At 46.6% G+C, this 13,611-nt stretch overlaps 1 protein-coding gene across 1 annotated transcript in view; it reads left to right on the plus strand.

Moving 5' to 3' along the window:
- LOC147102689 (dynein axonemal heavy chain 9-like) overlaps window positions 1-13,611 on the plus strand; it is a 75,814-nt gene that overhangs the window by 37,405 nt on the left and 24,798 nt on the right. The window contains exons 7-9 of the mRNA XM_085964102.1: window positions 7,810-7,967; window positions 10,351-10,489; window positions 12,459-12,746. Of these exons, the coding sequence (XP_085820228.1) occupies window positions 7,810-7,967; window positions 10,351-10,489; window positions 12,459-12,746 (585 nt within the window). The remainder of the gene's footprint in view (window positions 1-7,809; window positions 7,968-10,350; window positions 10,490-12,458; window positions 12,747-13,611) is intronic.

Below are 13,611 nucleotides of genomic sequence, written 5' to 3' on the forward strand. Positions count from 1 at the left end.
TGGCGCACGACTTACAGGCCTAGCCGGATAAGGGATAGTGTAGCATTTTTCCGCACTTCTGAAAACCGAAATCGCTCAGCGTAAGTGTACCAGCCTTTATCCGCACATCCGAAACCAGAAAACCTCTGAAAGCCGAAAGTGGCGCAAAGCATGACTTCCGAAAACCGAAATCGCTCAGTGTAAGTCGTGCGCACGACCCCGACCCCCGGCCGAACCCGACCCCCACCGACCCCCGACCCCCCCCGCCGACCCCCACCCTTGCCGAACCCCCCCCCCGACCACGACCCCCCGCCGACCCCCACCCTTTCGGATAAGGGATAGTGCATCCTTTATCCGCACTCCCGCAAACCGAATTACTCTGAAAACCGAAGTGTTTTCGCGCACCTTCCGAAATCCGAAATTTTCCTAAAACCGAAACATGGCTGGTCCCGAGGTTTTCGGATAAAGGATAGTCTACCTGTACTTGTTTCCTAGTCTTCAGTCAATTTATTATCCACCCCCAGCTTTTACCTTAATGCCCACAGCTTTGAGTATAGGTAATAACCTTTTGGTTTTTTTTGCAGTCAAGGTCCACCATATCATGGGGTTTACCACAGTCCACTGGAGTTCATAGAATCATACAGCACAGAAGGAGGCCATTCGGCCCATTGAGCCTGTACCTGTTGAAAGAGCTATCCCATTAGTCCCACTCCCCTGCCATTTCTCCACAGCCCTGCACATTTTTCCCCTTCAAGTATTTATCCAGTTCCCTTTTGAAAGTTACTATTGAATCTGCTTCCACCAACCTTTCAGGCCGTGCATTCCAGACCAGAACAACTCATTGCTTTGTTACTTGTTCAAAAGCGCCAGGCAGGTTCGTCAGACTGAAGCTTCCCTTTCAGAATCTGTGTTGACTGTTTACTAGATTGTTACTGAACATGATGAATCCTGAAGTTTACTCCTTACCATTGATTGCATTATTTTAAATGAAGTGGATGTTTCCTGCCTTTTCTCTCAATTCTGTAGAAGGGTTTTGACCCGAAACGTTGACTCTATTTCTCTCTCCACGGATGTTGCCTGGCCTGCTGAGTTTTTCCAGCGTTTTCTGTTATTATGTATGATTACACTTGATTGTAATACAGGACAATAGGAAAGATTCATTAAGTCTGTATTATTTGTTCAAGCTATAAAATTGAGACAATCAAAACTCTCAGATTGCGGGGCTATTGGAGGTCCACCTGGCAGATTATAGCAGCTCTACTCCATGCTTTCAGCCGTGTTCTGTTGCCTCCCAAGTTCTGATGAAGCTCTATTTAAGTCTGCCACCAGAGGGAGCCATCCACCGATGGATTCGCTTAGCAATCACGGGCCTAAGTAGCTTTTTCTCAGTTTGTATCCTCTTGACACTGACAATTATAAGTTGGAGCAGACCCAACGTCTGTTTAAATCGAACCCTAATTGTCCGAGAGCACGCCTTGTACACCCAGCCCCACAGTGTGCGCACCATCCTGACTTGGACATATAGCGCCATTCCTTCATCATCACTGGGTCAATGTCCTGGAATTCCCTACCTAACACAATCGTGGGAGCACCATGACTGCAAAGACTGCAGCAGTCCAAGGCAAAGGCCCACCACCACCATCTCAGGGCAGCTAGGGATGGGCAATAAATGCAGCCTTGCCAGCGATGCTCAAATCCTGAGAACAAATTTAAAAAAAAACCTTTCCATTGGTCTATAAATTCTCCTTGTTCTTCACTGCTGTCTCAATTGGTAATATTCTTGCCACGGCGTTAAAGGTGTGCATGTTAGAGCTTCACGTTAGGACTTTAATAACAGGTTACCGTCTGCTTGTTCTTCTGGTCCAGACAAATATTTAAGATCCCCAATGGGACTAATTCAAGATCAGGCGTACTCCTGATGTTCTAGCCAATCTATCCTCCTCAAACCATGTCAACAAAAATGGCCCTGAAAATCCGCAGACTGTGATATTTACGCTGGCATTGCGGCCACGTTTGCCTTCCAGTCTGATCCCATTTTGCAGGAAGTGGGCATGCAGCCCGCCGGCCCCATGCCACTATGGATGTGTAATGTATATACCTTTAAGGGGGGGAACTACTTTTTACAGCTCATATATACTGTAGTACCGGCAGTGACCACACCTGTATATAGCACTGAGTAGTGATCTGTACAGTTCAGTTCCCGAGTGAGCCACGTTGAGTAAACACCTGTTGTACCGTTCTCCTGCAATCTTGTGTCTTACTACTGACGGACACAACATTGGCGACGAGTCAAATTCGATCCTACCTGCAACTCTGCATCACCTCCCAGGGATTCGTTCCTGGAGACCAGTAGATTGGAGGTCAAGGCCAGAGACACGGACGTCGACTACGGGCAACCGCCCAGTCATCCAGCAGAGACTCGAGAATTGCGGGGGAGGCTGTTGAGAGCCAGGCTTGGCTTTCCAGTCGCGGTGGTCCAGCGAAACGGGCTGGCAACAGGTAGTGCGCAGACCCTTCCCAGACAGCGGCGGGCTAGAGCCCGACCGAGCGGCACAGCAAATGGTCGAGCAGCGTCGACAGGAGAGAGAGAGAGAGAGAGAGAGAGGGCAGAGCGCACAGGGCGCAGCCGGTGTTCAGGGGCCGAGCAGCATCGAGGAGAGGGAGAGAGACGCGCAGAAACCCGCGAGGCGCCGCCATTGCCACGAGGACCGTCGAGAGCGGCGTTGGCAGCAGCGCAGGAGAAGCGCGCAAAACCTACAGGGCGCCGCCATTGCCACGAGGACCGCCGAGAGCGGCATTGGCAGCAGTGGGGGAGGAAGGAAGGAAAGCGCGGGAGACACCATTTTAAGCCATTTTAAACCACACCCAAAATGCCGAAGAGTGGCAGTATCACCGCATTTGACAATGAAGTCGAAGATTGGACTACATATGTCGAATGAATAGAGGTATACTGCAAGACAAATGAGGTGTCAGATGACAAGAAAGCGCCGGTATTGTTAAATTTAATGGGTGCAAAGACGTATGGCTTATTACGAAATCTAGTAACCCCAGCGAAGCCAGTGGAAAAGAGTTTTGGAGACATAGTGACGATACTACAGGAACATTTAAACCCCACACCGCTGCTGATAGCAGAAAGATGCAAGTTCCACAAACGGAACCAGCATAAGGATGAAAGCAATGCTGATTATTTAACAGAACTGCGCAAACTATCGAAACACTGCCAGTTTGGAGCGGGACTGGCAGATACCTTAAGGGACAAGTTTGTGTGTGGGCTTCAAAGTGAAGGAACCCAGAAACGGCTTTTATCTGAAGTAGCAGCACGGGGCGCTGCAGAGATACAACAGAGACCGCAAGAATATGGCACAAACAAAATGTCATACAGAACAGAGAAGTGCTATCGCTGCGGCAGAACAACACACGACCACAATGATTGCTGGTTCAAAGACAAAGTGTGCAGACAGTGTGGAAAAGTAGGACACATAGCACGAGTCTGCAGGTCGGGAAAGAAAACCAGCAATAAGAAATCTCTAAAAGAAAAGTATAAGAAGGTACATAAGGTGACGGAGAATAGTTCAGACGAACAAAAGAGTGATACTGTCTCCGAAGGCAGGGAGCTGAGTTGTCTGAAACTACATAATGTGATCAAAATGGAGGATCACCGAACCATTTGGGTCACTCAAGATAGCAGGAGTCCAGGTAAAAATGGAATTGGACACAGGATCAGCCCTAACAGTCATAAACCAATGGGACTACGAGCGGCTATTCTCACACATACCCTTGAGAGACACAAAAATTATTTTGAAGACGTACACGGGGCAAAAAGTCTACCCCAAAGTAAAAATAAGGGTGACCGTTATATATAACGGTAAGGAAACACCAAAACTAGACCTGTATGTATTGCAAGATGGAGGACCACCATTACTGGGACGTGAATGGATCCGGAAAGTACAGCTGGATTGGCATTCCATACAAGCACTGACTGTGGCTGCCAAAAAGGATGACGACGTCACACCTGGACGACTGTCAAAGATCCTAACCGACGCGCAAGAAGTGTTCCAGCAAGGACTCGGAACACTAAAAGGCATGACCGCAACAAGGAAGGTTTGCATCTGTGGGGTCTTTAAGGTAACGGTGAACCCAGTCCTTCACACCGTGCAATATCCGCTTCCGCGGATTGAAGATATTTTCGCCTCGCTATCTGGAGGGAAATGCTTCACTAAGATTGATCTGGCCCAGGCGTATCTGCAAATGGAGGTAGAAGAAGCATCAAAAAAATACCTCACAATCAACACCCATAAAGGTCTCTACCAATACAACCGGCTGGTATTTGGGGTAGCATCAGCTCCGGCTATTTGGCAAAGGGCAATGGAACAAGTCCTGCAAAGGATCCCAGGGACACAGTGTTATTTGGATGACATCCTGGTCACGGGCGAAAATGACAGTGATCACCTCGCCAACCTAGAGCAGGTGCTCACTAGATTGAAGGAATATGGGCTCCGAGCTAACCGCCCCAAATGCGAGTTTTTTAAAAAACAGATCTCGTATTGTGGCCACGTTATCGATAAAGAGGGGTTACATAAGTCCCCAGAAAAGATTGAGGCAGTAGTCAAGGCTCCAGCACCGGAAAACGTGTCACAACTGAGGTCGTTCCTCGGGCTGGTAAACTACTACCATAAGTTCTTGCCAAAGTTGTCTACAATACTACACCCACTGAACACCCTACTGCAAACTGGAGTGCCATGGAAGTGGAGTGACGAATGTAAACGAGCTTTCCAGAAGAGCAAAACACTAATCACATCGAAAGAGGTATTGGCCCATTTCAACCCAGCACTACCAATTCGGTTGGCGTGTGATGCGTCACCCTACGGCATTGGAGCGGTGCTGTCGCACAAATTCTCGGACGGCTCAGAGAGGCCAATAGCCTTTGCGTCATGATCACTAACCTCAGCCGAGCGTAACTATGCCCAGATTGACAGGGAGGCCCTCAGCCTAGTGTGGGGAGTGAAAAAGTTCAATCACTATCTGCACGGGCAGAAATTCACCTTGCTGACTGACCACCAGCCTCTTGTCTCCATTTTTAATCTGAAGAAGGGCGTTCCAGTGATGACTGCGCAACGACTACAAAGATGGCCACTTTTTCTAGGGGCGCACCACTATGAGATTGAATATAAGGGCACGAAACAGCATGGAAATGCTGATGGGCTATCACGCCTGCCACTGCCTACTGCGGAGGAAGCACCAGCAGTGGATCCTGTCGAAATATTTCATTCGACTATAGTTGAATACCTACCGGTAACTAACGCTTGTATAGAAAAGGAGACCCGAAATGACCCGACACTGTCTCGGGTATATGAGTTGACAGTGAAGGGATGGCCAGCACATGGCGACTCACTGTTGCCAGCATTCTCGACAAGAAGAGAACAGCTGTCAGTGTGCCGGGGGACCTTGATGTGTGGATCCCGAGTGGTAATTCCACCCAAGTTAAGGGATAGAGTGCTCAATGAGCTTCATGAGGGTCATCTGGGAGGGGTAAAAATGAAAAGCCTTGTCAGGGCTTATGTGTGGTGGCCGGGAATTGATAAACAAATCGAGGACCTGACCAAGAGCTGCTCAGGATGCCAGAAAGTCCAAAATGCATCACCACATGCCCCTCTACACCCATGGGAGTGGCCCTCATCTCCATGGCAACGGGTGCATATTGATTTTGCTGGTCCATTCATGGACTCAATGTTTTTAATAGCCGTGGATGCGCACTCGAAATGGCCTGAGGTCATCAAAATGTCCTCCACCACCACGGAGAAAACTATTGCAGTCCTACAGACCATTTTTGCCAGGAACAGCTTGCCAGAACAGATTTGCTCCGATAACGGACCACAGTTTGTGTCCGAAGAGTTCCGGAGGTTTATGAAGAAGAATGGGCTAAGGCATTACACATCCGCCCTGTATCATCCAGCCACAAATGGATTGGCTGAGAGGTTCGTACAAACCTTTAAGAAGGCAATAAAGGCTATGTACAATGACAACATTCCGCTGCAGCGTAAGGTGGACAATTTCCTGTTCGCCTACCGGAATGCGACACATGCAGTCACCAACCAGGCCCCGGCCATGATGTTCTTCAGCCAAAGGTTAAGATCTCGCCTGGATTTGCTCAGACCAAACGTACGAAGAGATGTTGAGAGTAAGCAATTCCAGCACATCCATGAGAAGCCAACAAGGAGCTTCAATGTAGGGCAACCAGTCTTGGCCCGCGACTACTGAACAGAAAAATGGCAGCCAGGAACGATATGCACACGGCAGGGCCCACTAATGTACACAGTGGACGTTGGGGAGAACATCGTGAGACGCCATGCTGACCAGATCCTAGAGTCACTGGAACAAGTCAACCCCATGCCTCGCCCATACGTACCTGGTGAGGAACCCGACGTACAGGTCGCATCTACCCCAGAAACAGTAGCATCGGAAGCTGATGACCCAACCGACGACAGGGGGCCAGAATCGCCTCCGCAGCAAGAGCGAGACACTCGGGAAAGGCGCTATCCAGAAAGGATCAGAAAGCCTCCCCAAAGACTGAATATATAAATAGACTATTTTCAGCTAATGTTGCATGTTAAAAGTGTTAATTGTAATTAGTTTGATATTTAATTGTTAAATGAGTGTTATGGTACTGTTAATCTAAAAGGGGAGGAATTGTAATGTATATACCTTTTAAGGGGGGAACTACTTTTTACAGCTCATGTATACTGTAGTACCGGCAGTGACCACACCTGTATATAGCACTGAGTAGTGATCTGTACAGTTCAGTTCCCGAGTGAGCCACGTTGAGTAAACACCTGTTGTACCGTTCTCCTGCAGTCTTGTGTCTTACTACTGACGGACACAACAGGATGCATCTACAGTGTTTGCCTGCCCTATGTGCCTGGGAAATCCCCTACCTGCCCCCTTGGGGGGAGATACTCGAGACCCCATCCACCTCCCTTCAGCCCCTTGTGTAAGGGGTTTGATCCAGTTTCTAAGTAATAAAAAAAATCAGACCTTTTTTCAAAGGTACAGCACCGCCCCCCCCCCCCCACCCCACTCCCTGGTGGGGCCCACTTGCACTCAATCTGGAGGCCAGAATGTCTCATCTCACTCAGCGAACAGGCCTACAGTTCTACTCCTGGTCCTGACTGAGACAGGGAAATGGTAACTCTAAATGTAGGGAGTCTCCACGCCCCAGGACTGTGCCTTGACATTATTAGCTTTGTAAGGGATGGGTGGAGAGTCTGCCCTTAATAAGCCCAACTCTAAAACTCTGTAAACAACAGATTTTGACACATCCTGGCACTGCCGTTTTTCAGTGGATTCTGCTGAGGAAAATTCAAGACCAAAGATTTCAGTCTCATTCCTTCTTATTGTGCATAACATGGGTGGACAATCTTCCTGTAGCAGCCAAGTTACGGACAATAAAGAGTAAGGACAGCTATTGCACTTCAAAGTAATTCTTGATATAGGAAGTGCTTTGAGATATTTATGAGAGACATGATAAGGCACTGTTTAAATCCAAGCCTTTTTCAATTTCATATGCCTGATCTCTATGACTGCGCTTTATGGATTGTCAGCATAGGAAGTGGCAGGAAGTATAAGAGCCCATCTCTTCGACATGCTGTTGTTGTCATCGCACAGAGGAACTGTACATTTATCACATCCCCACCCCCCAAAATGTTGGGCCGCTCATTGTTGAACCGCCGACAATCCACGATGTAGCACTGATGCAGTTTCACAAACTTGCTCTTGGGTGAAGACCAGAATTGGAAGAGATTTGTCACATCACTGCCTTTGCTGTTCCTACAGGTGAAATCCATTCAGGATGCAATCCGAGACAAAAAGAAGCGCTTCATCTTCATGGGCGAAGAGATCAATCTGACTCTGTCCATTGGGATCTTCATCACAATGAACCCTGGGTATGCAGGGCGTACGGAACTACCCGAGAACCTGAAAGCCCTGTTCAGGTGAGCGGAGCACCCGTGACTAGCAGTACCGCCGGGGTCAGTAGGAGTGCTCGGTCCATTGCCATTGAATTGGGATCATCAAGCGAGCCTGGAATTGTCTCACGCCATCAAAGGCAGAGTGTGGCACAAATATACTGACCATTCCGCTGGCTGATGGATACTCAGAGGCTGTAGTAAAAGGCATTTTAAAATAATCATAGAATTTTACTGCACGAAAGGTGGCCACATTGACCGTATATATAAACATATATAAAATGTTTTTTTCTGAATGACACCATTCCTGAATAAGGAAATTAATTCCCAAGCCATTGCCAACATGATGCCCCAAAATGCACGAGAACAGCTCTGTTTGACTTTCCCTCGGATTTTCCCTGCGGAAGGGCTCTGCCTCTCCATGACAACTACTGTCACAGCTGAAGTCAGGATCACCTCATATATTGCCCCTCTTAATGTCATCCATTTTAAAGATTTTGAAGTTTTTGTAGAAGTGCTCAATTTTATACTCACCCACATTCTTCACCCCTATGCTTGGTTAGAAAGGGGGAGGGGGAGAGAATTTATAACAACAATGAGGCGCTAACTTTAAAAAGACATTATCAGGAGATTTATAATTGGCATTTCCTGAAAGAAACTAATCGCTACTTGAATGGTATAAAATGTGACTGCAGGTCAAAATGAATAGCTATTTTTCAATAGGGCCATGTTTTTGAAGAGTTTAGACAGCACAGCCATCACACAGATGTCTATGCGAAGACTGCAGTATTTAAACTCATCCAAGACCTCATCATTCCAGGCCCATGTTGAATACGTCTCTCTGAATGGGCAATAGTTTTGGCCATGATTTCTCCCATGGCAGTGCTGTTTAAGATAAGCTGTGCCATGTATATTTAACTAATTAACCACTGGCTCGGCCACTATATTCCTGGTTCATAAGAATGTTATTTTCATAATTTAAATGTTCTAATCCATCCTGATTTTCTTTGAGGCATACTTTCAGTAATTGATTTTAACAAATTGTAACTTCACAGAAACACATGGAATATGAAAGACCAGCAAAATAACAACATTTTGCCAAATGATTCTAAACTGCATTTTTTAAATGATCTACTCCTGTATTCTATCTATATAGCCAGTATTTGTCTCTTTGGACTTTGGATTCAAAGAATCTGAAGCAATCTTGCAACATGCAGTGTGTCACTCTGAATAACACCAGTGAATATTGGGGGACACAGGATGCCTATGGGGAAAACAACTTGTGTATGTCAAATCCATGTTTTGGGGGATTTCAAAATGCTAGACAAATTATGCACAAAAGCCTTCAAGCTTTAAGTTCCTGTATATTTGTAACTAGAGAGAATGAGGACTAGGCTTTGGAAGTGTGAGGAGGGCCAGGGAAAAGGGAATTGGAAGCGCTTAAGAACCTTTAAACTTGACATAAGAAACATAGAACCATCTTAAGCTCACATCGTTTTGAAGCATCAAAGGTTTGTTAGCACCTCAATTATCAGCAACTTGCAGTGCTGACCTGCTATACTGATATCCGGCATGGACTTGATGGGCTGAATGGCCTACTGCTGTGCCGTTATGACTCTATGGCCTAGAAATTGGGTTGGGGCGCCAAAGTGCCGCAAAAGTTGACTGAGCGCAGGATTTAGCGCAGCGATCGGAGTGATACCGATCGCCAGAAATTCAGTTTCAGTGCCCCTTGAGGGACACGGGGCGAGGCTCGAGGCGCTCCACGTCCCTCTTAGGGCACTGAAACTGATTATCGCAGCGCAACGTGCCGCAGCACCACACGCTGCGGCACGGCACGCTGCGGTACAGCAGGCCTTCCTCCCATTGTTAAGGGGGAGGTGCCTGCAACAGCGCGATCCCCGCTCGCGAGTGCCGGCAAATGAGCCCGGCACCAAGGAGAAGTGCTGGGCGCTCGGGAAACAGCCGGCAATGCCGCGGGGGGGGGGCGTTAGGAGGCCGGGGACGGAGGCGCTGGCAGGCGGCCGCCAAAAAAGCGTCCGCCCCGCACCTCCACCTTAACTTGCGCCGCTGCCGGCACAGTAAGGCTCCGTGAACCGGGCGCGGGTAGCGAACAGCGCAACTGCGGTGTTCGCTACCAAATATCGTGAACGGGGCACAAATGGGGCGCTGCGCACACCGATGACATCATCGGTGGCGGCGCAGCGCAAATACCTAACGCCACCATTAGCGCCCCTACTGAATATCGCGGGAGACGCAGCCAGTGGCGCTACAGCCACTGACTGCCTCTTTAGGCGCTAACAGGTGGCGCTACTCACCCAATTTCTCCCCCTATGACTGATATACATTTTGTGTCTCCTCCGGGATTTGATAAGGAGAGGGATGCTTACATCCACTGACTGTTTTCCAGACCCTGTGCTATGGTGGTCCCGGACTTTGAACTGATCTGTGAAATCATGTTGGTCGCAGAAGGGTTCATTGAGGCGAGGTTATTAGCCAGGAAGTTCATCACCCTGTACCAGCTTTGCAAGGAACTGCTTTCAAAACAGGTAAGATGACATGCATTCGGTGGATTTTACACAACAGGCAACTCTTTGGGTGTTTTCTGGTGTTCAATGAATCATGTTGCGAAATGAATAATCATTTTTATTTTAAAGGAATTTGTGAATATTTACTGCCTGCTTCAGTGAGCTTACAGAAGGTGAAGTGCGGTTTGAGTGCATTTATAGGGGAAGGAAGATCAGTTTTAAGAATATTTGCCATGCATCTCACTGGCAACCACAATATAAGGAATAAAGTCACCATAACAGACTTTCACTATTCCTCATGCCGAGCAGTCTGATCACAGCAGTGCCAGAGTGGGAAGGGCTCAAGTAAACAGGACAAATTGTTCCCCACTCTTGTGGGGCTCAGAAATAGGACAGTACATGATATACACCCCCCCTGAGCCACTGTAACCTGTACCATGGTTTGAGCTGAGTTCGTTTGATGTTCGGAGATCTTTACCAAGGTTCATCATCTCTCTAGAAACCCATATCTCATTTTCCATTGATTTAGTTTGTTTGGATGCAGTTTCCCTCATCCCCACTTACTACAGAAATCTTTCAAGACTTGGCACAGAATACAGCTGAGTAATATAAGGTGTAAATTAGATCTGAGCATCAAGTAGTTACTTAATGTATGTTTTTAATTTATTTCAAGGCTGTATAACTTGCAGAGCCCATAGGAGCCTCTTAATAGGAACATCTGTGGTTAGAAGCTTTACCTTTATACAAGTATAATTAAAGTATGCACACTGATCTTCAGGGGCAGGAATGTGTCTTGACATTGCACAAGTCCTAGTCATTAGCACATCGCTGCCATGTAAAAGTTGTAGTTAATTGGTTTGAAGGAATCAGGATCAACTTTAGTTAGGCTGTGCGCCTAAACTAAAGCTCTCGTAATGACAGAGAATTTTCATAAAGAAATGATTTTTTTTTTAAATCAATAAATACTTTAAAGCGCGCATCCATTCTCATCGAATAGCCTTAGACATTCCTTTGAAGCAAATGCAGTGTGTGCCAATTGTACAGATGAGTTTTTAGCTTGACCATACACTCCTTGATCCTGCTTTAATTGCTAGAATGTGATTGACTCCTCACTCATACTCTTGCAAAATAATACGGTGCAGGACCACTAAGAGGCTTACGCTAATGAAACCAGGTATTGATTCCCCCCCACCACCCCCCTCCCCAACCCCCCACACACCGAAGAAATCAGTGAACGCACTTTTACATTTATCATTATTGATTTTAGTTTCACTGAAGTCGTGCCACTTAAAAAATTCCTGAAAGCAAATGTAAACCTTTATTGATGAAATCAACAATTCAGAAGTCAAGCTTGGTGTTAAGTGTATTAGAATTACTGTGTAGAAAAGAAAGCCATGATTAAAGGGGCGTTGACACAATGAATTTATTGGTTGAAAGATTATAAATGCTTCACTGCAATTGTTGTAGACTGCTGGGGTGAAATTGTGCTTTGTGATATCCGTAGCAAACCCATTAATGAGTTTAGATGGAGTTCATCTCGCTGCTATTTTAATAAGCCATTAGCCCATTTGAAATAAACACTTCATATAAATTGGTGAATCCCTTTGCTAAACTAATTGACAAAGACATTTCATACAAATGCAACAGTTACTGATGTCACACGGTGTGATTTCAGCCCATGCAAGTCTCCTGCCATCTCTTCAGTAACCATTTTACGACATCTGCAAATAGTCTGGTCTTCGTTCATAAGCTTCCACAAGAACTTTGGATTGATTGAACTGTTTCAAAGGAACTTTTTTAATCAGATTGGAAGCCTAGACAGTGCTATTGCTATTGACAACCATTTAAGCTGGTCTGTGCTGTTGCAGAATTTGTGACCAGCCCATCCTCCCCAGCAAGACAGTAGCTGCCGCTTATATGCGTCATTAGCAACCTGTGAACGTTTTTACTGATGCGGGCCTTGTTTAGCTCAGTAATTGTCTTTCGCTAGGATCACTATGACTGGGGACTTCGCGCTATCAAATCTGTGCTGGTTGTAGCTGGTTCACTGAAGCGAGGCGACCCTGACCGCCCCGAAGACCAGGTCCTGATGCGGGCCCTTCGAGACTTCAACATTCCAAAGATAGTCACCGATGACATGCCTATTTTTATGGGTCTGATTTCTGATCTCTTCCCTGCATTGGATGTTCCCAGGAAGAGAGACCTTCAGTTTGAAGGCCATGTGAAGCAGTCTATCCTGGACCTTAAATTGCAGGCCGAAGACAATTTTATCTTGAAAGTAAGTAACTTCTATTTTACCCTTAAGGTTATCTTTCAGCTGAAATTAATGCTTGAAAATTCATTAATCAGAGAGGAATGAACGATTTCATGAGTTAGAATATTATCTTTTCACCTTTGGGGCTTGTCTTTGAAAGCAGGCCCAGACTGATGAGATGACGACCTCCTCTATGGCTGGCTATGATGGGCCTGCACGTGTAATAAATGTTTTTTTTCCTTGTCTACGTTCGAAAATAATGAGCAAAGACTGTCGGTCCCATCCAATTAGCAGTGCGACTTCATACACTGTTCATCCATCCCTAAGTGTCCTGTCTGCTAGGGGAGGCAGAAATGTGTTTAGTAATATGACGTTTGTTGGTGCTGGGGAATTGAACTCTTCCCCATCTCGGGCACCATGTAACAGCATCAAGTGCGGCCCAATGCAGAGTAAAGCTCCGCATAATCTGCCCCAACAATGTGCCTAAGCCTGACACCCCAGAAGAGCACTCTCTACTGGACCCCAGCAACATTTTTTTCCATTTCTCACGTCGTTCGACAGCCTTTCTATGTGAGATTGTTGATTAGTGCTGAACTAAGGGAGCGGTTTTGCGCTGAATGCACACGGAGGGCCAAGATAGTTAGAGAGTAAAGCCGCTGAGTAGGAGGGTGGGCCAGCAAAGCAGGTGTTGTTGGGCTAGTGTCAGCCATTTTATTCCCACCTTCAGATACAGCAAAAATGGGACAACAGACACTCCTGTTGGCAAAGTTTTATATTTATCTCAGTTGGGTATTGATGGAGAATTCCCCCACTCAGGGCAAACAATGTGAGTTCAAGACCTATATTCTGAGACTCACAATAATAACGGTCCTTTATTTTCAGTTTTTGC

The sequence above is a fragment of the Somniosus microcephalus genome, chromosome 21, assembly GCF_052327205.1.
Source record: "Somniosus microcephalus isolate GS21.2 chromosome 21, FLI_Smic_1.0, whole genome shotgun sequence".
Classification (NCBI taxonomy): Eukaryota; Metazoa; Chordata; class Chondrichthyes; order Squaliformes; family Somniosidae; genus Somniosus; species Somniosus microcephalus.